The 24,315-nt window shown below is 39.5% G+C and overlaps 1 protein-coding gene across 10 annotated transcripts in view; it reads right to left on the reverse strand.

Moving 5' to 3' along the window:
- Positions 1–1,207: 1,207 nt before the first annotated feature.
- Positions 1,208–24,315, reverse strand: part of ANKRD26 (ankyrin repeat domain containing 26) — a 62,118-nt gene continuing 39,010 nt past the window's right edge. For 7 of the 10 annotated variants that reach the window (XM_081023394.1, XM_081023395.1, XM_081023393.1 and 4 more), the window contains 13 exons: positions 22,018–22,974; positions 21,244–21,396; positions 20,536–20,690; positions 20,232–20,325; positions 19,581–19,658; positions 18,000–18,134; positions 16,529–16,641; positions 14,686–14,827; positions 14,119–14,367; positions 13,669–13,904; positions 12,241–12,487; positions 8,640–8,685; positions 1,208–2,299 (listed from right to left, as the gene is read on the reverse strand). In XM_081023394.1, the coding sequence (XP_080879520.1) occupies positions 2,166–2,299; positions 8,640–8,685; positions 12,241–12,487; positions 13,669–13,904; positions 14,119–14,367; positions 14,686–14,827; positions 16,529–16,641; positions 18,000–18,134; positions 19,581–19,658; positions 20,232–20,325; positions 20,536–20,690; positions 21,244–21,396; positions 22,018–22,974 (2,739 nt within the window). In that variant the 3' untranslated portion in view covers positions 1,208–2,165. Of the gene's footprint in view, positions 2,300–5,754; positions 5,924–8,639; positions 8,686–10,046; positions 10,105–12,240; positions 12,488–13,668; positions 13,905–14,118; positions 14,368–14,685; positions 14,828–16,528; positions 16,642–17,999; positions 18,135–19,580; positions 19,659–20,231; positions 20,326–20,535; positions 20,691–21,243; positions 21,397–22,017; positions 22,975–24,315 lie in introns of those variants that run through there. The other 3 variants (XR_013991145.1, XR_013991146.1, XM_081023398.1) reach the window with 3 other exon arrangements.

A 24,315-nucleotide genomic window follows, 5' to 3' on the forward strand; every position in this document is an offset into this window, starting at 1 on the left:
TTTTCATTGTTTGCCTTCTGAATACCTGAATATATCAAGAAATCAGATTTACTTATTTACGGAAACTCCAAATTCTTTGCTGATAGACAACAGATTTATAGTCCACCACTGTATGTACACAGAGCAGCACAAACTATCGGGACATGTCCATTTTCAGTTTATTGTCCTAAGGACAAACTTTTCAAAATAAACTCTCAACACAAGAGTTGGTGGAAGAAGATTGGAAGAAATTTAAAGACTATCTACAGAAATACTGTAAAATTAATGAATGTTAGAATGATGTTGGAATGAAGCTAAGGAGTTTTTAGTAGCAATGCTATAAGGAGCATGTAAAAATGGACTGCTAACAGATGAGAATATACAGTTATTATATATTAAGATAAAGATCTAAGATAAAAACAAAGAGGGAAAGGATTTGCTGAATTTAACTTACTGAACTGCAATACAAAAAAGGGGAGGTGTGAGGAGGTCAGGGAAACAAGTAAATGAAAGACAAGATATGGAAAGATTGATTTGTTTTTAATTGTTTTTACTTTTTTTGCATTTTGTATTCTCTTCTTTCTTTTTTTTATTCTTTTTCTTTCCCCCCCTTCTTTTTCTTGTTCTTCTTATTATTATTGTAACTTCTTTTTTTATTTTTGAAACTTTAATAAATATCTTATCAACACAATATAACATTAAGAAGTGGCAGGCAGTCCTATGTAGGTTTACGTCCCACTAAATTTACAGACTGCTTTGTTTTTGAGTGGCCACTTCTGTACTCTTCCCCACCTTGGGAAGTAAATGGTGTTTTGCAAAAAGAAAAAGAAAATATCAGTTACAGGAAAGCAGCCCCCTCTCCAATTGCAGAGATAATCCCCACATATGAATATGTTCTAAAAATTTAGAGGTCTTTCTTGTATGTATTGAATATAGCACATGGATCGACAGTTGGTTCCCTAGCTGGTTCCTCTCACCAATCTTAAGATGTCCAACCAGTCTGTGATACTTAAGCTGTCTTGCCGTTTGTGTGACAAAACTTTCATCGGGCAAGAGTGCCAACTACTCGTTTTCCATATAAAATATCTGTTACCATCAGATGATATCTATGTAGTAAGAGAGAAATAGGACAATGAATTACATTTATTTAACAGGATCAAGCTTGGGAAATGGTAAGAAAATTGGAGGTAGATGTCACTACTACCCGATGGAATACAGTAACAGAAACTCCGTATAGACCAGTTTTTATTCAATTAAAAACTTCAGTGCATTTTATGTACCATTTAAAAATACAAATAACAAGTCTGTTGGCACTTCTGTCAGTACAGTGGTACCTCGGGTTACATACGCTTCAGGTTAAATACGCTTCAGGTTACAGACTCCGCTAACCCAGAAATAGTGCTTCAGGTTAAGAACTTTGCTTCAGGATGAGAACAGAAATCGTGCTCCGGTGGTGGCAGCAGCAGGAGGCCCCATTAGCTAAAGTGGTGCTTCAGGTTAAGAACAGTTTCAGGTTAAGTACGGACCTCTGGAACGAATTAAGTACTTAACCCGAGGTATCACTGTTTAGCATTTAAATACTGCAGTAAAGTCACTACAGTCATACCTTGGGTTACAGACGCTTCAGGTTGCGTTTTTTCGGGTTATGGACGCGCCTGCAGACACGGCGCTGTGGGTTGCGAACGTGCCTCCTGCACGGATCACGTTTGCAACCCGAGCATCCACTGTATTGTTGAATGTCTTATGGCAGTCCTAAGCTGTGCAAAATCACTAGTGACAAAAGTAGTAAATGTACAGAGTGCAGGAAAAGGTACACAGGAAATGTTTCAGACCAGCATTTTAACTGTTACCCAACGACAGACAAATCCTGCACAACATTTCAAGTACCAAATTACGCTAAACGTGTCAAGAAATACTTTGGTTTTAAATATACAGGACAAGGGGACATGGACAGTTCTGTAAAACATCTCTAGGCTAGTGTTTGTTTGTTTTTGCTAATAATAATAATAATAATAATAATAATAATAATACAGCTTTCATAACAAATGAAAGAAGGAACCATATGGCTATACAGCTCTACAACATTTTTCCAGACAAGTGCAAAATGCCTGAAATATTTATAATTTATAATATACTTCAAACTACAAAAAATTACATTTTGTTTATTTAATATTATCAGAATTTACTCAAATCATATAGTTTTTCTTTAAAACATCTAGATACTCCTTTCTGGCCTTGGACACTTCATCTTGTTTTGATGATTCATCAATTGATCCTATAGGGGAGACTCTAACAGGTCCGGCATCAAGTTCAACTGTAGCTGAAAAACAAGAAAGGCTTATGGTTTCCTACTAGTTTCAAAAATGGCATTAATATACCCATCAGGGTCACTAAAAAATAATACTTCAGTGGATGACTGTTTTTCAGAACAAATGCAGAACCTATTGGAAAACAGTGCTTATTTTGCTAGTGAACAATGAAATGCAGATATGATATGATCTTGCTCAACTTAGATTGCTACTATATGTTAGTATAGAAAATGTCATATTGGAGCCTTAAGTGCAAATTGCAGTGTGATAGAAACCATAGATCAGACAATTCAGTGATGTAATTTTTCTGGAGGATTTAAAATCGAATAATTTTCTGCACTGTAAATAGACAAGTTTGATTTTGCGTGTTCATTTGTATTTAGTAGAAAAGAAGTATATGCATGTTAATTTTACAAGTATCGCAAACATTTTTTTAAAACACCCCAAAATAGTTGAAATGAAATATTGTGTGAGGGAAAAAAGTAAGATTAAAAGTGCACTGGGTCTGATTTAAATGTTACATTGAAACCAATTCAAGACTTTACCTTGAAATTATTTTTACTGAAATACTTGGAAATATTTCAAAGCATGTAATGTTGGGTGTTTTTTTAAAAAAGTAACTGAAAATAGTTATTAGTTTTAGTATGTCTGAAATCTGTGAGGCTTAGTCCCATATAAGTAGTGTTAGGACTGAAACAAATGGAAAGTTTTCTGGACCACTTCACTAAAAGGTAAAGTAAAGGGACCCCTGACCATTAGGTCCAGTCGTGACCGACTCTGGGGTTGCGGTGCTCATCTTTTTTTATTGGCCAAGGGAGCCGGCGTACAGCTTCCGGGTCATGTGGCCAGCATGACTAAGCCACTTCTGGTGAACCAGAGCAGCGCACGGAAACGCCGTTTACCTTCCCGCCAGAGTGGTACCTATTTATCTACTTGCACTTTGACATGCTTTCAAAGTACTAGGTTGGCAGGAGCAGGGACCGAGCAACGGGAGCTCACCCCGTCGCGGGGATTCGAACCGCCGACCTTCTGATCGGCAAGCCCTAGGCTCAGTGGTTTAACCCACAGCGCCACCCGCGTCCCTCCACTTCACTAAAGCTATCACAAAATTTGGTCAGTAGTGTGACAGTGTGTCGCTACAACACTGAACCTGTACTTGTATTACTAGATACCGAAGGCTCATCCACATAGCAGTGAATCTGAACCTGCTTTGTCTTCTACCCCCTCTCTTTTTGCAGTGTCCACATGACATCCTCTTATTCCAAGTAGCAACACGTACGTTCCCCCAGATCTTCCCAATCTGCAGATAATCCAATAAAGGAAGAAAATCCAAAAAAAAAAGAGATCATGTTACCCGAGCGCAGTTGCAATGAAGCTCGTTGTATGGGAGGGATTCTTTTCATATGCACTGACATTTTTCTGGGTGCTTATCACCAAACCCGTCTTCCATTCTGCTTCCATCAGCGCAAAGGAAAGGATGCAGCCTGCCCTTTCCCACTGGCTGTCAGTACCGGCATGTTTGCGGCATGTTTATTTTCAAAACACCTCTTTTGTCCAGAAATGCTCTTGTGCAAAACAGCTATAACAGTAACGTTTGCCCTTGCAGCTACAGGGGTTGGAAAACGGAAAGGGGATAAAAGGAAGTGGCAGCCTTTCATGGGAGTGACTTCAAATCCTTGTCTGGCTTGAAGCAACACAAAGGTTAAAAAAATTACTGACTGCTCTTTTGTGCAAATCTGGTATATGAAAAAAAGTCATTAAAAAAAATGTATAGCTGCACAGCTAAACAAATGTTTGCACTTATGTCCACAACAGACCTCAAAAATATATGGTGGGTTGGGAAGTACATTACATGAACTATAGTTTCCAATCCAAGGAGACAGCTTAAACCTTCCAGATCTGCTATTATACCATAGAGATCTTTGTTTTGCAGTGTACATGAATAGCAGCCAGAAACCTTGTAACAAGCTGATCTAGGAACTTAATTCTGATACTAGGATATCCCTTTCAGGTTTGCTCTCAGATCCGATCCATGCTAAACAGGGTATCCATTAGGGATGCTTATTCGCACCAACATTGTTTAACATTTACGTCAACTCATGATTTGAGTAACAATGATAATTATGTACCCCGTATACAGTGGTACCTCGGGTTACATACGCTTCAGGTTACAGACTCCGCTAACCCAGAAATAGTACCTCGGGTTAAGAACTTTGCTTCAGGATGAGAACAGAAATTGTGTGGCGGCGGCGCGGCAGCAGCGGGAGGCCCCATTAGCTAAAGTGGTGCTTCAGGTTAAGAAAAGTTTCAGGTTAAGAACGGATCTCCGGAAAAAATTAAGTACGTAACCAGAGGTACCATTGTACTGGGAACCAAGAAAGTTACAGTACTTACGTATGCTAATGACCCAATTTTATTGTCTCAGGCACAACAAGAGTTAAGAAATCTTTTAATCAACTGGCAGTTGATTAATGAAAATAAAAGTTTTGGGTTTTGCCAATAGGTCTAAAAAACACAAGTGGCAAATTGATGGGCACCCCAATGAGTAGGCAAAATCTTTAAATATATAGGTTTATGCTTTTCTTCAACTGGAAGTTGGAATAAACACTTCTCATATACAAATACTGGTTATTAATACAGTGAACTCTTTATCAAGGTTCTAATGGTGTAAGGGAACTAGAGATATTCCCCCAGCCCTCAAAATTTATGAAGCCAAAATCACATCGTAAATCTGTTATGGCACACAAATATGGGGATCTCTTCAAAAAAGTGAACCTGGAAATACCCCAAAATAAATATCCTTGTGTTATTTTTGAGCTCCCCAAGGCAACTGAGACTTCCCTTCTCCATTTGGAAGCCGGTCTTCATTCAGTGAAGGCCACAGTGCATATCCATGCCCTTAGGTATTGACTAAAATTTTAAAAGGGGATAGGGCCCATTTTAGCACTTTCTGCTTCCAGGCAGACATTGAATCTTAACAATAGAGCAATTCCATCTTGGAATCAGGAAATACTACAAGTTATTGATATGCATGGCCTCTCTTTGGACACTCTTGGTTCGTTAAGACTTTGAGATGGCATCATGCCACATGAAATCTCTTATTTTAAAACATATTTGTGCTGATCACACTTCTGCCTGTCTGTCCAAATGTACCCCCTGGTATGCCAAATAAGAGAGTAGTTACGGTAAGTGTTCCTAGATTTTGCTCATTTTCCATTCATAGGGGCATCAAAAAATACAATGCAGCCAAGACAGAGCTAGTGCTTCATGCACCTGCCATTCATTACATTGGCATGCCCAACGTCTTGCATATATTTTTAAATAACAGCAGCATGGCTGTCCAGCAGTGGAAGAAGACCTCAAAGTAGCTAAATTTGAGACCCTGGTATATGTCTGGAATATTGCCATTGCCAAGAAATTTTACACACCAGTTAAGGGTGATAAGAAGATTAGACTCTCTGGAATCTTTCTGTGTGGTATTGAAGTTTTATTACATTTGCTAACTGAGCAGATTTTTGACATCCTCCAACACCTATGTATCTTCAAATATGGACCTTGGTATAAGATGCACAAAGTGGGGATAACATTCGGTCCTTCATAAAAATTTGATTGATTGTATAAACCGGTAAGTCAATCTGCAGAAAGCAATAAGAAGAGACATGACTACATTGACCGTTAAAAGTAGCATAAAGTGCTAAGATTGATAAAATCTACTGTTAGATCTATTCTATTTTGCATGTGTGTGGCTTGTGACTTTGTATTTGAATAAAATGTTGAATTTTTTAAAAAGCTCAATGGTGCCATGAAAGTAAAAAAAAAGGGAAAGGGAATCACTCTTCCTGGCACAGTTCTGCAGAGAGCTTTAGTAAAACAGTGAGGCATTTCATTGCTTTGCAAACACCTCCAACTTGAAGGGCCTGCCCCTTGCTCCCCACCCCCATCTCAGAGCCTAAGCACACATTTCAGTGCAACATGGGAATGAGGAGAGGGGAAACCATGGCTTTAAGTCTAAAGCAGAAAATGAAACTGTAGTGCTCAGATAATCTACTCTAGTTGAGTTTGTGCTCCTCTTCTGAATATAAGTAACAAAACAATGAGGTCTTAAAGGGAACAGAAGAACAGGGAAGCGATGAAAGAACAATAGCTGCAGCTGAATGATCAGTAACAAGGGAGTGAACAAAATGATGATGATCTAGATTAACCCTGTAGTCTGGAAGCAGCCAGGATTGATAAATGGCTGCACAACTTGGCAGACCAAGTTCAGATCCTACCTCACCACTGGATGTAGGCAGGGACTTGGGCATGACCTTGAGTTGGATTCACACCAAGTAAGACATCTGTTAGTTCCACGGATTTCAAAAGGGATGATGTAGTTATGACTACCTTCTGTGGATTTCAAGGGACTAAATTCCTATTGGGGGGACATTCATCTTTGTAGCTGCAGGTGACATCCAATAATGTCTACATGCTAGCACAGTGGAAATCTGTTTGTTCAATGGGGCTTTCCTTTCCACCCACATGCACCCACAAAATCTGCACGGAAGAGTCCTCCTATGCTCCTGAGAAGATGCTGGGAGCATTGGGTGCTGCTGGGGGAGCAGAGGAAGTGGTAGTCTTAATTCTGGCACAATGTTGGAACTCCCAGTAATTCTACTTTTGTCCCCATTTTGCTCCTTGCTGAGTTCTATAAGGACAACACTGAGACTCAGGGGGAAAAACCTGATGGACAGTTCTATCTTTGGACTGGTTGTAAGTAAGAAGGGAGGCAGGTGGGGGCTAGCTGAGGGCCAACGGAGGTTAGAGGGGCAGTGCCCTGCTTCCCCAGTCTCCACTGTTGGAACTTACTGGTTAGCGACAAATTTATTTCATTTCACAAATCCCTTTTGAAGCAGTTTTCCAAGAAAAAATGGGATTCTTTAATGTTAAAACGCTCTTAGTGAATTAAAAACAAAACCAACCATATAATTATTTAGCCCTAGACCAGGGGTCTGCAACCTTTAAGACAAAAAGAGCCACTTGGACCCGTTTCCGAAGAAAAAAAAAACTGGGAGCCGCAAAACTCGTCATTATAAAAATAACTTTTTGTCACTTTTTTTTATTATTTCTTTGTTTGACCCCTCAGAATTACTCCTCCTCATAGAAATAAACGTTAAATTAACAAGTTACCTTTTTGTGTGTGTGTGTTCTTCACTCCCCTTCAAAACAGTGACCAGCGTACATGCCCCCTTTCAATGCAGTGAGCAGCGTACATGCCCCTTACAATGTAGCGGGCGGGCGGGAAGGTGACGTCGGGACGGTGCGTGACTAACGCACGCACCGCCCCCATGCGACGTCACAGCCAGTACAGCGCCCGCCACAGTGGGGAGTGTCGGGGCGCACAATGCACCTCCTCCCCTCGCTAGTATCCGCCCCGGAGCCGCCGCAAAGGTGTAAAAGAGCCACATGCGGCTCCGGAGCCGCGGGTTGCAGACCCCTGCCCTAGACTGTATACTTCTTAATTATTTGTATAGTCCTTTACACCGTTATGGTGTTCATCCATACAATAAGGCCATGGCATACCTTAATATGGTTGTTAGTCTCTTATGGAAAGGAAAACAAGGCTATTATTATTACATTAAATGAACACTTTGTATTGAGCATTTGCTTAAAAATATAGATCTGCGAAAATCCTTCATTTAAAAAAATGGTGCAAGCCAACGTGAATGGATACTTTGATTTAAGCTAGGTTTTCAATCACATTGTTTACATATAGAATCACAGAATTGTAGAGTTGGAAGGGACCATGAGGGTCATCTAGTCCAACCCCCTACAATGCAAGAAACTTTTGCCTAAATGCAGATTGAACCCACAACTCTGAGGTTCAGAGTCTCATACTCTACCAACCAAGCTATCTATGACTATGTATAAAACCATGTGTGGAAGTTACTAGCTTTATTACTGAAGACAAACAAGCTCGTCAATGGAGAACTGGCAATACATGTCATGAAAAAAATATTGAAAGCCCAGCCTTCTTGCACTTTATGTCACTAAATCATTGCTACTCATTAGAGGATCAGTACACCAATTCAGCTACTGAGAATCTTTGGAAAAAGAAAATTATAATGCACCTTCTGAAACAGTCGTGATAAAGCCCAAAGACAGCTATCATGTACAATTTAAACCAATTAAAATGTTCATGAAAAGAATCGTTCAGTAAGGTTTTATTATTTATTTATCTAATTTGGAAACTGCAAAAATAAAACAGTGTTTTGGCATACCACCTCTGAATACTATTACTGGTATCAGTTTGTAATGAATATTTCACAGCAGGATGAGTTTTTAAATTGCTAGCATGCTGTTTTGTTAACATACCTTGTTCTAGTTCCTTGGCGATAGTTTTTTCTAGTTCTGTCCGCATCTGAAATTACATTATGTGACATTTTAGTAGCTATAAAATTATAGATGCAAACGTACATTATTCATTATGAAATGCCAACATCAGAGCAACTTTAATGTTGGGTCAAATATTCCTTCTCTTATTTTGATACCAATTTTCAGCTCCCTGTTTTCAGGTAGCCTCAATCAAATTATAGACAATTAACTTTTTATTTAAAACACTTGGACTATTTGATAAAATGAGCAACTGAGAGGTAATGTAACATCAGAAGTCAAGGATAGTTTGAAAGTGTGGATCATAAATATTAGATACTACCACAGTATATGCCAAGGAAAAAAGAGGAAGAAATGAGGTTTTTTGTTTTTAAAAATCTTTTCAGAGGAATTCTACATACAGTATATGTTCTAAGAAGCAGGTAATTTCAATCACTTTCAACATCCTTGGGTGAAAGTGGCAAAGGTAATTAAATTATTATTTTTCTGATTAGTTACTTAAGCAAACTGAGTAAATTAAGAGCAATCACCCACAATCCCATGTCAAGGTTTTTAATGTAGGAAGACAGTACTCATTATAGTTCATGTGTTCTTTGAATTGTTCAGAGACTCTCACAGAGCAATCCTATGCATGTTTACTCAGAAGTAAGCCCTGCTATGTTTGATGGGTTTTACTTCCAGAATATTCACATAGGATTGAATGTCTAAACTGGAGATCAGATCTACATGCTGTGTAGATGCCTACCATCTTCCCTACTTACTAGTATCCATTGTATCAGATGGAATCTCCATCTTCAGGTGAATGCAAGGCAGTGTTGGTAAAACAAGGGCATTTCTAATTGAGAAGCCAAATCAGGAACTAATTGAGGCATAATAAAAAAAATCCTTACAGTAGCACCTTTAAGACCAACTAAGTTAGTTCTTGGTATGAGCTTTCGTGTGCAAGCACACTTCTTCAGATACACATGTGTGTATCTGAAGAAGTGTGCTTGCACACGAAAGCTCATACCAAGAACTAACTTAGTTGGTCTTAAAGGTGCTACTGGAAGGATTTTTTTTATTTTGACTATGGCAGACCAACACGGCTACCTACCTGTAATTGAGGCATATATGACTAAGGTTACAGTTTTCATTAATTATTTCTATTTTTCTTTTTCTTTGTTCTAAAAGGTAATGGAATAAGTATAAAGTATTGAAATTATGCTATACATATTTTGGGGAAAAAAATAAATATTAAAAACCATCTGAGTTGTTTAAATATGTAGTGTAGCAGCAAAAGCTTTTTTTAGCTAGTCTACTGCAGTGTAATACATAATTTTAAACTAAAATGTCACTGAATTTTGTGCGGTACAAGGAATCACATGGCATTGAGCAATGCGGAGTACACACCTTGTTAAGTGTCTGGCTGTAGAGAAGAAAAGGAAGATATAGACTTTTGATCAAGGAGCTGAAGAAGTAAAGAACAAGCCATAAGTGTATAGGTCTTGAAGGCAGAAAGGAAAATGACCAATTTGTAAGTGTGAGAAAAAGGGAAACTTTTACAATGAAAAAATTCTAATCTACTCTGGGGATGCAATCATATAGACTTACGGAGTAAGTCCCACTGAACTCAGTGTGCTTTACTTCTGAGTAAACATGCCTAGCATCTGGCTGCAAGCCTGGAAGCAGGGTTGGAGCCAGAGGAAATTAGGCATGTTTTAGTCTATTGAAAATCAATGACATGATACTCATGCCTAGCACTAAAGTGTGACTTCCTCTGGGTCCTGCCCAGAATTAGTAATTAGAAAGACCGTGATCACAAATTCCCAGAGGAACAGCTATTCTGGCAAGGGTTTGTTCTGCATGCATTCTAGCTTTAACTGAATGGTCACTATTAGTACCGGTACTTTTTGCATTGCATTTCTCCCTGGGCTCCCTGCTTAGAAGTCTTCTCCACCACCCATATGTATATATACCTGCAGCAACTGAGGATTATATTTAATGCACCTGATGAAATTGACTCTAGTCCACAAAACCTTACACCATAACAAAATTTGTTAGTATTTAATAATAGCTGGTGCCCATTTGCACTGCTGGAATGGAAGGCAGGGAAGGTAACAGCAGGAAAGAGCAAGGGCATACCATAGTCAATTCTAATTCTAAGACAAGGCATTACAGTAAACATCTTTTTCGAATGCATATATTTTTTAATGTTTCCTTTTTTGCAGGGTTTTAGGCAGAGGTTCTCTCCATTTTACGCATTTTTCATAATTTCAATTTTATAATATCCTTGTGATGGAGGGAGGGATTAGAAACAAGCAAATGATTTTTGGAAGGAAGGAGAAAGAAGGCAAGGCTTAAAAGTAGGACCAAAGGCATTACACTGGAAACAAGACTATGAAGGTGCCACTTAAGGTAGGAATTGCTATTTTTTTCTTTTTCCCCACGTCTTACAGCTTATCCTAGGGCTGGGGAACTTGTGGCCCTTCAGATGTTATGCTCCAAGTATGTCAGCCCTAGCCCATGTAAACAATGGGCAGGAATGATGGGAGTTGCGGTCTGGCAACAACTGAAGGGCCACAGCTTCCTTATCCCTGCTTTACTCTGATCAGTTTCAACTGGAGACTGTTAAGAACTAGCTAATACAGGCGCTCCCAAACTTTTCCCATTTGAAATTTGCTAAGGATCTTGGAAGACCACTTAAATATTTTTCTGCCTGTTGGAGCAAATTATACTGCGGTGTGCTAGAAGATATATGAGTTTTAATTGTGTTTTAATTGTATTTTTTCAAATATGCCACAGACTCCAGTTTGGGAACTCCTGATCTAGTATTAAATGCCAATGGCATCAGTGTAGATGATACTACCTCTAAGAGATGCTTTCTGCTGAACAAGAAGCATCATATTGCACCTACTTCTTGCCTTGGTAATGAACTAGGTGAGAGCTAACAAACTGAAGCTCAATTCAGGTAAGACAGAAGCACTGTTAGTAGGTGGTTCCTTAGACCAGATGGCTGGGAGGTTGCCTGCTCTTGACGGGGTTACACTCCCTTTGATGGGGAGGATATGTAGCGTGGGGGTTCACCTGGATCCTTTGCCATCACTTGAGGCTGAAGTGGCCTCAGTGGCACAGAGTGTCTTCCATCAGCTTCAGCTGCTGGTCCAGCTGAGCTCCTATCTGAACAGAAATAGGCCAACTTCTGTTGTCTATGTTCTGGTAACCTCTAGGCTAGATTATATGTGGGGCAAAACTCAATGGCCAGATTGCTCAGCAGAAAAAGACGGTTTGAGCATGACAACAATCCTGGCCCGACTGCACCAGTTGCCAATCAGCTTCTGGGCCCAATAGAAAGTGCTGGATTTGACCTATAAAGCCTTAAGTAACTGAGGACTGCAAAACCTCAAGGACCACCTTGAACTGATCTCCACTCTACAGTCAGCATTTTATTTCTTGTCTTGCTAGTATCAGGAAAAGAACTAAAGAATGCCAATGTCTTTGTTTTAAATAGTGTTTGTTAAACAGAAATAACTGTTCATGTGAACATGATCTAAAGCTACAGCCTTACAGAAATGATAGCTTAAGAATGACATTCATGGTTACTCACCTTTGCTAGGTAAGCTTCCACTCTCATTTTTGAGGATGCTGTACTTCCCGTTGGGTTCATGAATGCACCTCCAAAGCTGGGAGATCTGCTTAATGCTAAGTTGCTGCCAAGACTCCCCACCTGAACTGTTTCCAAGACAGGACTTGAAGAATAGCTGCCACTCATAAAGCTGTTGGCAAGTAAAGACTTGCTTTTGTGGCGCTCATGTAAGAGCTTGGTGCTGGCTTCTGTTAATTTCTCATTAGCTCTGTGAAAATTTCAAAGGCAAGTGAGAAGTTAAGCAACAGTTTGTCTTAAAAGAGTGGAAACATTTAACATTTGTAGCAGTGGGATTCTAGATAAAGTGTTGTTTCCAGCCCATAACAGGAATGCTCCTGTTCAGGGCTAAAGCTAGCCTGGAAAAGGGCCCTTGTACTGCTATTCCAGATTCATGGGGCTAGTCAGTAGGGACACTCAGGAAAAAGTGGCACCCCTTTCTTCTCCATCCTGAAACTGTTCTCCACTGTGCTGGGTAGACTAAGGGCTGGGTACAAGCCTGGCTGTCAGCCCCAAACATGATTGTGGGGAGGGGTGGTTTCTGAAGAAAAGGAAAGAGAGGCCCCTTTTCTCCTCATTTAAAACCTCTCTATATAGCAAAGGGAGGATATTTCCTCCCATCACCTGCTAATGATAGGCCATCATGAACAATTGCATCCTTTTATGGGGGTGGGAAGGTTAATAAACATGCTTAGTTTTTAGGGTCACCCATTATTTTCTTTTAAATCTACAAATACATACTTGTTTTGCAAAACTGGGCAAATTCTCAAGTAAGCAGAAATCATTACCTTCTCTGGTTCTGTTTTCCTGCCCAGCTAATAAGCATGGGTCAATCAAGTGTGGTATTACAATGAATAAGCTGTGGCCCTTCCGGAAATAGCGGCTGGACTTGAACAGTTAGAAATATATTCTATAGTTCATCTCAGACCTGAGTACAGTGGTACCTCTGGTTAATTACTTAATTCGTTCCGGAAGTCCGTTCTTAACCTGAAACTGTTCTTAACCTGAAGCACCACTTTAGCTAGTGGGGTCTCCTGCTGCTGGCGCGCTGCTGGAGCACAATTTCTGTTCTCATCCTGAAGCAAAGTTCTTAATCCGAGATGCTAGTTCTGGGTTAGCGGAGTCTGTAACCTGAAGTGTATGTAACCCGAGGTACCACTGTACTACTGTGTAGGTTAGCTGGATGTACTTACTTATCTTTTTCTCTCTGCTGTATATGGGAGAGGATTTTGGGAGAGAGGTTGGTTCTGTCCCTTCATTTTAGTTCTTGAAAGGGAAATTCTATTAGGCTAAGAGAAAGCATTTTCTTTCCCATCCTAATGTATCCTTCTCCCTAAAGTTTCCCTGGCACAAGCCACAAGGAAGAGAATTGTCAGAAGACTTCTGAATTACCGATCCAATTTACTTCCCAAAGACTTTCTCATTTTTCGTTCTTCTGAGTACAGTGCTTTATATCTTTCCAATTCTGAATGCACTGATTCTCTTTGTAAGTTGTTGTCTTGCGGTCTGTTTCTCAGTATAGCCAGCTCACATTCTAGATCTTTTATTCTGTTCTCCAGCTGATTTCTCAAGGAAGCATAATTAGTAGCTCTCATCTGCTCCATTGTTTCTTGTGAAGCAGCCTGCGTCTGGGACACAAAGTGTCATAGTATTAATTTAGAAGATTTATATTGAGATAGCTGTCTTCATAACACCCATATTTTAAAGAAACCCAAAAGACAGACAAGAAGGATTAACCAGAGTGCTTATTGGCTGCCACATCACCTAGGTTCAGATATTTGATAAAAAGATTTAGCAAGTTATGTTGTCTATGAAATTACAACAAATGGTTGATACATTTACCTGCAAAAACAAATTGACTTGTTCCAGTTTTTGACTTATATCTTGCCTAGCTCTTTCTTCAATCTCTCTCTTGTACTGCTCAATTTGACTGAGGTCCATCATATTGTCCTGTATATGGCGTTTGAGATTAGTTATTTCTTCTTCTAGCTGCTGTTTGCTTCTCTCCAGTAATTTCATGGAAGACAACTGATCACGTAGTTCACAATTTGTAGATTCCACCTGAACACGTCTCGCTGACTCAACCTCCAACTGTTGAGAAAGTTCAGCAAGAACTCAAACAGGGAACTAAGACTTCTTCAAAATAAAATAAATCAAGAAAAGTTTACATAAGTTCACAAGAATAGTGCTGACATTTAACTCTGTAGCAATAAATGATATATTGAGGATTCGGTTACAGACCTAAGGAGATGTAGGTTGAGGAAACTGACTATGTGCTTTTAACAAGGAATGCATTATTGTTGAACAAATGGACTAAAACATTTGAAAATACTATTTAATACAATCACTTATGAAAAATGATTACTTTAGAAAATGTTTTAATTGTATTAAAGCAAGAGGGAAATATACCTTGGTTCTTAGGTTGCTAACTTCCATCTCAGCATCAGAGAATCTGTTCTTCATTTCTCCATGTATAGTAGTAAGAGATGAACTCTCTAGACTCTCATATTCTTTTATCTTCTTTTTAGCTGTTTTTAGAAACTTTTTAACTCTAAAGAGTAATATTTTAGAAATGACATTAAACACTGATGAGAAAACCTGGATTATAGTTTTACTCAAATTGCTTAAAAAATTCAATAGATCTTTCTCTCTCTCTCATTACTCCAGCAGAAACATAGTCTTCATGGCTGAATGTACAAGAGAACTGAAAGTAGAATGGTTTGTTCCTTCCAAAGCATGTAGGCTCAATTTCAGTTCCAAAATTAGGCAAACTCAAATGGACTTACCGTATTTTTTGACCACAACACTCACTTTTTTCCTCCTAAAAAGTAAGGGGAAATGTCTGTGCGCGTTATGGAGGGAATGCCTACGGGTGGCATGCCTACGGATTTTCCTCCTCTAAAAACTACGTGCGTGTTATGGTCGGGTGCGTGTTAAAGAGCGAAAAATACAGTAGTTATTTCACAATATAGGTAACTGGACTACTTAGCAAATGTGCACATCCATTTGATGGACTGCACTGGTGAAGCAGGCAAGTCAGCCTTTGGTAATGACAACAGCACTGCCACAGAAGACATTATTACTCCCTTTCCAGGTCCCTGTCTTCTGTAGTGCTGCCACTTTTACTTTCACTCACCCAGCCGCAGGATCTTTGGTCACTGCTTGCCCTGAGATACAATAACTATTTCATCCCTTGACACCACAGGGTCTTCATGTTGCACACACTGTGGGCCCATGCACAGTAAAGCAGTGGTGGGGGAGCAGACAGAAAACAAACACAAGGGGACATGTATTGGGATCAGTTGAGGCTACAACTGATTACAGATGAAACAGGTTTAGTGCAGGCACTGGCATGTATCTAATCAGCCTGTCTGCTGTTGGATGGACAAATGGTGAAAACTGCTTCTGGTGAATCCAGAAGCTGGCAGGGCCAGCACCCAAGTCAGTCATCTGGACAGGAAGTGCTGTCCTGCAAGGTCCCACCCCCAACCTGCTGTGACTAAGGATTCAGCGCAATGTCTCTTCTGCCCTCAAAGTTGTGACAACTGCAATGAGATATGCAAAACCCGCAGATTTAGACAATTTGCCTGCAGGACAAATTCCTCCCTGGCCCTAAAAAAATCAATGACTGACAACTATTCAGAGCAAGATCTGAAACTAGGGTAACCCCGGGCAACCCTGAAATCACCAAAAATTAAGGAGGGTGGGAGGGGAAGTCCAGTAAAGACTGCAGGGGCAATTTTACCACTTACCTTCTTGCCTGCATTGCAAATGGTTGGACTAGATGACCCTCAGGATCCCTCCCAACTCTACAATTCTACGATCTTTTATTCCCCCAAAGCAGACCGGAATTGGTAAAGTTTTCACCCAGGTATTGTCTGAGGCCCCACTTCCCAGAAGCACTGACTGGCTCTTGGGGTCTTGTGAGTTTCTGCTGGCCTCAGGCAGGCACAGCCACAAAAGGCAGAAAACTGTCACTGCCATTGCTCTGAGGCCATCAATTGTGGCAAGCTCACCTCGCTCCCACTGCCACACAACTGCTGCTCCCAATTAAACAGTGGAAAGATAATTCTTTACAGTACAAGAGGGTGCAGGGCACTAAATGCAAAGTAAAATACTCAACAGAAGCAGGGAACTGCCTTTTAAATGAATGATTACTTTCAACAGGGTAATGTTAAAAGTATTTCTAACAGGATTTCTATAAAACCAAAGCATCCATTTATTATTAGCAGAAGAACAGAAACTTCCGTACCCGCTGCATTCTTTTTGGAGTTCTATGTTTCTTTTCATTTCTTCTTCTAGCCGTGCTTCCACCGATCGCTTCAACTCCACTAACTTCTTCACTTTTTTCTTTTCATGCTCCAACTTCAAGAGAGTAAGCACAACATCTTTACACTAACACTGTTCATTAACATTAAAGAAACACATCAAGCTGGGCATGCAAGTGCCCTTCTGATCACAGAAAGAATGTTTTGCCTCTTGTGCTCAAGTGCTGTGTGAGAAACAGAAAACAAAATGCAACGATATTCCTCTGATTGGGAAAATTCCCATTTCCCCCCAATCTCCAGATATTTGATTGCTAGGCAGACCATGTTCCTCTTTCTCAGAGGAGGACCCCAGAGATAGGGAGAAGGTGTGGGGAGGCCACAAATACAGTTCCGGGCAAAAGCTACTTCTGAGACATGTTCTGATGTTATGTTCCACCATCTGTCCCACTACCTGGTTTAGGCAGCTTCCTACTGGTAGGGAGGGAAGCATCAGAACTGGTTCCTAGAGGTCTTTGACAGGATGGACTAACCAAACTTTGATGCTGTTGCTGTCTCTTGGCTTTCACCTTTCAGACCAAGTGGGATGAGAGGACCAAAAATTCCATCCACTTGCCTTAGGTGGTGGAACTGAAAGGACGGGGGGGGGGGGGGGGACGGGACTTGTACCACTGGAAAGACTTCTGAAAGGAATGTTGATTATCCTTCTTTCAGGCTGATGAAGGCACCTTCTTCTTATCTTTAGATTCAACCAGCAAGTCCTGGAGAGCTGTGCCACCAAAGATCTTGCTACAGAACCTACCATAGCTAAATCTAAGTGAGAAGTGTTATCAACATCCTGCTAAAAAAGGAATGGCCTGGAACACCTTCTGTATAGCTTTGCAGACTCTGGTGGGCTCTTGGGTATATGCCAGGTCCACCCACAGATGGGCAGCAAACCTACACATTGAGAACTAGTGGAGGGATAGACCTGAAATACAGGCTTTTCAGGTCTATCCAGGCCTCACTGCTCAATCGCCAGCCAGAAAAGGTTAAAAAACTGTTCTCTGATGCTGGTTATATATGTTTGTTTATTCATTGAGAGCCTTTACTTTGAGACCACTCCCCAAAGGAGGTGCCCATTTGAGGTTGGCTACAAAAAACAATATTTAGGTTTGTATTTTTTGTGAACTTACTTGCAATGATTCACAAAAAAATATAATGGATGATTACAAGGGTTCAAACATATTTGTTAGGCACCAGACAAAAACATTCCTTTTCTTTTAGGCTTCTGGCTAGTTAAACAATCTATGGCTTTTAAAACTTTTTTGGGAGTATTATTATTTTTAATTGCAATTGGATGAAATTTAATATAAATAACTAAATAAAATTACTTGGGAGGTACCTAATGTTTACTCTGAGTATAAAGAAACACAGAACAGTTTGACACAGGCTTAACTGCATTCACGCTGGACTCACCTGAGCCATTAGCTCTGTCTTTTCCTTCTCAAGCTCAGAAAGGCGAGCTTCAAGTTTTGATTTTGACTTTACTTCTTCTTCCCACATACTCTGAGTATCTTGCGCTGTTGCTGAAAATATGGTTTGCTTCTGGACCTATGGAGCAATCAGAATGTGTTTTGATGGAGAACTATCACAGAAAAAGCCATCCAGGCATTTATATAAAAATATAGACTCCATTAGGTTGTCACAGAGCCAACTACCAAGCCATAATTTGGTGATAGGGGCAGTAACCACAGGCTTGCTTGCTCACTTCTTAATTCCCACACCCCCGCCAGCCCTTGGTACATATACGCCTCCTCCAATGCTTTGCTACCATTTGCTACAATGCTTGAATTAGGCAAACTGTGGTTACCACTAATTGCAGTTTCTCTCAAAAACAGGTATTGAAACCCACTTAAACAATTGGATCAGTCCTTTTTGCATCACAACTGAGAGGAGCAATTTGCTACATACATTTTAAATATAAATTATTATTAAAATTATACATAAAAATTATATGTAATCATCATCGTTATTATTTAATTATGATGATGATGGAGTAAGAAATAAAGTATTATTTTCAGCCTTATGAACCAAATTCTGTTTAATCTTCGGAATAAATATTTAAAGACTTGAGGTGATAGTCAACAAAATCAAACTCAGAGGAGACCCATTAAAATAAATTGACTTGATACATTGATTTCAGTGGGCCTGCTTTGTGCATGATTAAGGTTGGCTGTCACCCTTTGCCTTCAATCTACCAGCTGAAAGCTAGTTTTATTACTGACCAGTGATTTCTGTCACATTTAAACTTTCCCTGTTTGAATTCTATGTAGAAAAGACTGACTGCAACTTACACACATTTAGCTTATGCCCATTGAGCTGTATGCACTTAGCAAAAAATATATGTAATTTAAAAGGGGGTAGAAAGGGTACGGGTGTCTGGGAAAAAAGACTTTGGCAATCCCACCTGCCTTTGAACCCAATGAATGTTGACTATATGTGATTTTGGCTTTACATGCTATCCCTGGAACCATAACCCCTATGGAAGTGGAGAGTCACCTGAATAATCACTTTCCTTCTCTACATCCCCAGTTGAACATCTTTGAGCCCATGAAAGCACAACTTGGGTCAGCTATCAGTTGACTCCATCTGTGCCTTTAAAGCTTTCCCTTCTCAAGTGGGGAGGTAGTCCAGAAGAGGAAACCTGCCCTACTTGAGGAAGGACAGATGTGCTCCTTTCATTTCTTCTTCTAAGTGATTTCATACCTGACACATCTTTTTTTTCTGTTTAGAGTTATTGTCTTTCTGCTTACTTAAGTTCTTCTAGAAATCTCATGGTTCCCCCAAGCCTGCTGATATATCTTCCTCTTGTGTGTAAGTAGTGCCATTTTGACTGTGCAAGGATCAACAATTTATCCCTCACCTTGGGATAGTCACAAGGTGCTGCATGCTAATTTTCATCATCTTAAAACAGAAAACCCCCCATATTTCACTTCTATCCTATGAGCATGTATAATCACAGACAAATCATCAGCACATTAGAAATCTTTACTGTACCTGTTGCTTTAGTTGTTCCTCTAAATTGACTTTTGCTCTTTGTAAACCATTTATCAATTCCTCAAGACGACTGTGAATCTATTTTTTCAAAAAAAGAAAAAAAGAAACCAAAAATTAAATTATTAAGCTAAACTGAAATAGTTCTCTCCAGATATCTTGAAGCTACTACATTCATTTCAATAACAATGAATTAACCTGATAAAAGTTTCTGAAGGTGACCTAAAATATTAACAGATCTTTGAATGCTCTCATAACATTACTTTGCTCCTACATAATTTGTAGCAGATTACTGTTTGTGGAATGCTCTCCCCAGGGAGGCCCGCCTGCCACCACCAATATATATGTCTTTAGGTGCCAGGCAAAAGCTTTCCTCTATAACCAGGCCTTTGGCCTTTAACTATGTGGGGCCTTTTAGGATTTTTATAATGTATTTCTTTTCTCCCTTGGTTTCAATGTATCTATGTGGAGTTTTTCCTTTCTGTCTTTTTAAGTTGCTTTGGGTTGCTCTGGGCAAGATAAAGTGACTAATAAATTTAATTAATTAATAATAATAATAATAATAATAATAATAAACTGACAGTTGTTGGAATCATCTAGAAACAATCTTTCTACCCGTCACCCTCTCCTTTCCCAATCCTACTGATGACTTACAGAGACACTATTCTGCAGGTCCTTTTGAAGTATCTCAATTCGACCAGCTTGTTGAGCAGCTGTTGCTTCCAGTCTGGCATTTTCTATTTCAAGACTTAAAGGGAATAAATAAATAAAAACCAAAGTCTCAAGGCTACACACAATAAATATATATATATTCTATATACGTTTGAGTGTAAGTTTTCACAACAAATACAATTCAGTAAACACTGCTATTTGATAACATTATCATTTGATACATAGCAGCTCTTCATTTCATTGCATGCTTAAAATACAATGTGCACACAGTGGCAGTATATTTTACCTCTGTATATGGTCTTCTAATTGTTTTTTAGAATTAATTGTTCCTGTTAACTCTACCACCAGATCTTGTAATTTTTGTTCCTTGTCACTCAAAGTATTTCTAAATTCATGAATATGTCTTTCAGACTGAAGATGTTGCTCTTCTGACTCCTGCAACTGTAAAAAGAAAGAAACCGCAACAGAACATGATTTGCTAAAGGGGCTTGGTAATATGATAATCATGTTTCCAGTTGACTATAGAACTAGAACAAAGTTGCAATGAAGTGAGAGAAAGAAGGTAATTTCTTCTCTGAAGCCAATAGCAACAATTATGTATTAATTCTGCATGTCAGGTCTACCAAAGTCACTAAGTGGTGCCCCAATCTCCAATTCTAACAGATACGCCAAGAGGATAACCTTGGAAGCTCCAGGAGAACCAACAGGTTTGCAGCTCCCCTATGTCTCCCCTGGCTATACAGATCAGCTTTAAAATACCTACATGGAAAGACCACCAGATGGAATGAAATGAAATCTAGTCTCTTCATTTCTATGGCACAACCCTTTTGAATCTCTATTTCAAGCGAGATTGGTTATATAAAGGTACAAACATTGTTGAAATTATATCCACCTCCATCCATACATGCCACTATTCTGCCTCAAAATGAGCATTTTAAAAAGCGAATAATGGGCTGAAGACATATTAGTCAACATTTAACTATTTTGATCATACCTTGAATTTCATCCTGTCTATCTCCTTTTGAAGATGTTGCTTATCCTCTTCTAGGTCAATACGATAACGTGTAGAAACTTCCAGTGAAGCTTCTGACATGGACTGTTTTTTAAGAGAATCTGCAAGTTCTTGTTTAAGTTGCCTTATTGTACCCTAAGAAAAGAAAAGGTGATTTAAATGATGCCTATAGCTTGTAGAGAAATTTTTGCAGAATACCATCTGCTGTGTTTCATAAAATCTCCAAAGTATCCCAAAGTGCTTCAGAGGATCCTGTTTCAGTTCAGGGTGATTCAGCGAGATCCTGCTTTGAAGCCAAGAAGCCCTGAATCTCTCTGAAGTAGCCTCACTTTAGTTCTCGAGTCATGAGTCATACAAAACGCTTGCACCTGGCAAGAGATTTTCTTTTGGACTAAATACCAACTGAAACTTCGGACAGCGCATGCCGATTGCTTCTTGCTAGCACTCATTCCTATTTATTCCGAATGTAAAGATTTTAAAAAGGACCTATCGAAGTGTTTTAAATACACAAACTGGTTGTAAATGCAGTTCCCCTTTGTAGTATATTCCACAGTATTATATGGTGTGCAATTCTAACATCTGAGGATAATGCTCATTTAGAAGACAATTGCAGAAAACTCTCCATGTCAAACCATAGTACTGCTAGGTGTAAATAGAGATTTGTTAATGCATTCAGACTTTTGCTAGTGGCTAAGAGAATTGCATCACTTGTATTTTAATGTTTAGAGATGCACTGATTGAATATATCACACTTACCTCTCTATCTGCTTTTTCTGCTTCATATTTCAAGACTTCCTCCTTCAAATTATTGCATTTTGCAATTAATTCCTTATTTACCTCTTCCTTCATCTGCACTTGTTTTTCGGTATCAGCTCTGAGTTTATTGAAAATATCATTGAATCGATCTTGAACATCACTCACTACTTTTTCTTTGATAATACCCTTGTTTTGAAAATCTTCAAATTGCTGCCGGAGTAGAAGATTTTCACTCTGGAGCTGCGCTAATCGTTCCTGCATAGATTCCTGTTTTACCACATATTTGTTCATTTGCTCCTTGTCAACTTGCCGCGTATTCTCAAGTTCCTTCACTAGACAGTGTGCCTGATTTAAATCCCTTTGAACGCTTTCTAATTGCATGCTTTTTTCTCTAAGACTATGTGTTACCTGATGAAGTTCGTGTTCGAGACTATTAGCTTTACTTTCAGCTTTTCTTAACTGCTCAGACATGCCACTGTTTGTTTCTCGTAGATGACATAGATCATGGTTCAGTTTCTCTTTCAAGCGAAGCCATTCATCGCACTCTCGTTGCAGTGTTCGTTCAAGATCATTTTTCAATATCTGGCATCGTTCAAGTTCCTGAGCAGCAGAAGTCGAGCGGGAACGAACTGAGTCAAGTTCTCCCTCCAATCTTTCCTTATTTTCTTTAAAATGTTCTAATTTGGATGTTAGGATTGCAACTTCTGTTTTTGATAAATTGATTTGTCCATTGTACTGAAAAATTGTTTGAGTCAAAGTTTCTTCATTTACTTTCAGCTCCTTTTTAAGTTCTTCTATTTTTTCTTTCAAAGCTTCATTTTCTTCCAAATATCTAGTTTCTTCTTCCTGGTGCTTGACCCTTATGTGTTCCAGCTCTAATCTTAACACCGTTAGTTCATCTTCGAGCACTCGATTTTTATTTAACAGTTCCTTTTCTTGGGCATGATTATCAGTCATCTGAATGATTTATAAACATAAGGTAAAGTTAATTTAAAAATCTTCCAAAATTCTTTTATTTTCCTCATCATTATCATGGCTTTATATACTTATTTATTTGATTTATATACCACCCTTCATTTGAGTATCACAGGGCAGTTTACAGGATAAAACCACAAAAAATAAATAGCATAAAAACAAAAAAACAAAAAAACAAAAATACCCCCACCAGCTTTAAATAGCTAAAGGCCTGGAAGAAGAGAAATGCCTTTGCCTGGCTCCTAAAGATATGTAATGATGGCACCAGGCAAGCCTCCCTGGAGAGGGCATTCCACAAACAGGAAGCCACAGGGCAGCTGACATCTTTGATATCTACCAGCTGGAACAGACAGGAAGCATAGTTGTTCCCATGCAAGATGTAAAAGGGGCTGCAATTACCTTGAAAGAACTGGTGACAACAGCCACCTTCAAGAACAGCATATGGAAAGAAACATGGCTGCTCTTATAGGTCCATGTTTTTTTCCTATGCAGTACTTGTTAAAGAAAGAGGAAGAAAAAAGACTAAAAGAATTTGGTGGAGTGCAAATTCCAGAAGCAGGCCATAATCTGATCTGCACATTGGTTCAGGAGAGACCTCTCTGGAACCTGAACCCCTTCAAATTGCTTCCCTATCCCCCAATTCCCATCGCCTATTGTACACCTGGAAATATCTTGTATACAGATATTAATCATGTTTAACTAAAGCTTATGCACAAACAATACAATCCACGTGAAAGTGTGACAAATGAAGGTCTTTAAACGTACCAAGAAACCATAACTAGAACATAGTGAGCCCTTTGACATACCGTTTTGGCCTGAATATAAGCCTACGTTTTCCCCAAATTCTGACTGTGAAAAGTTAAAATGCGCCTTATATTTGTGACCTTACGGTATACAGCCAGGAGCGTGGCAAAGCAGCGTCTGTCCCACGCGTACTCCCCCATCCTCTCCCCCAAGGCCAGGGAGAGAGCAAAGAAGGGGAAAGGCCGTCGGCAATGCAGCGCGGCTCCCCCCATCACCCAGTATGCATCCAGGAGCAGCAAGGAATGGAGCGGCTTATATTTGGGTATTTTCTCTCTCCCCTCCCTCCCAATTTTACAGGTGCAGCTTATATTCAGGCCAATACAGTATATCTAGGAGTGCAAGAATGCATACTCACACTTTAGAAATTTGCTGCAAGAAATCCCAGTGTAGTAAAAGTGAACTCAAAGCAAAAATTTACTGTCCCGCTGTGGGTTAAACCACAGAGCCTAGGACTTGCCGATCAGAAGGTTGGCAGTTCAAATCCCTGCAACAGGGTGAGCTCCCGTTGCTCGGTCCCTG

The sequence above is a fragment of the Podarcis pityusensis genome, assembly GCF_964106645.2.
Source record: "Podarcis pityusensis genome assembly, chromosome: 10".
NCBI classification, from domain to species: domain Eukaryota; kingdom Metazoa; phylum Chordata; class Lepidosauria; order Squamata; family Lacertidae; genus Podarcis; species Podarcis pityusensis.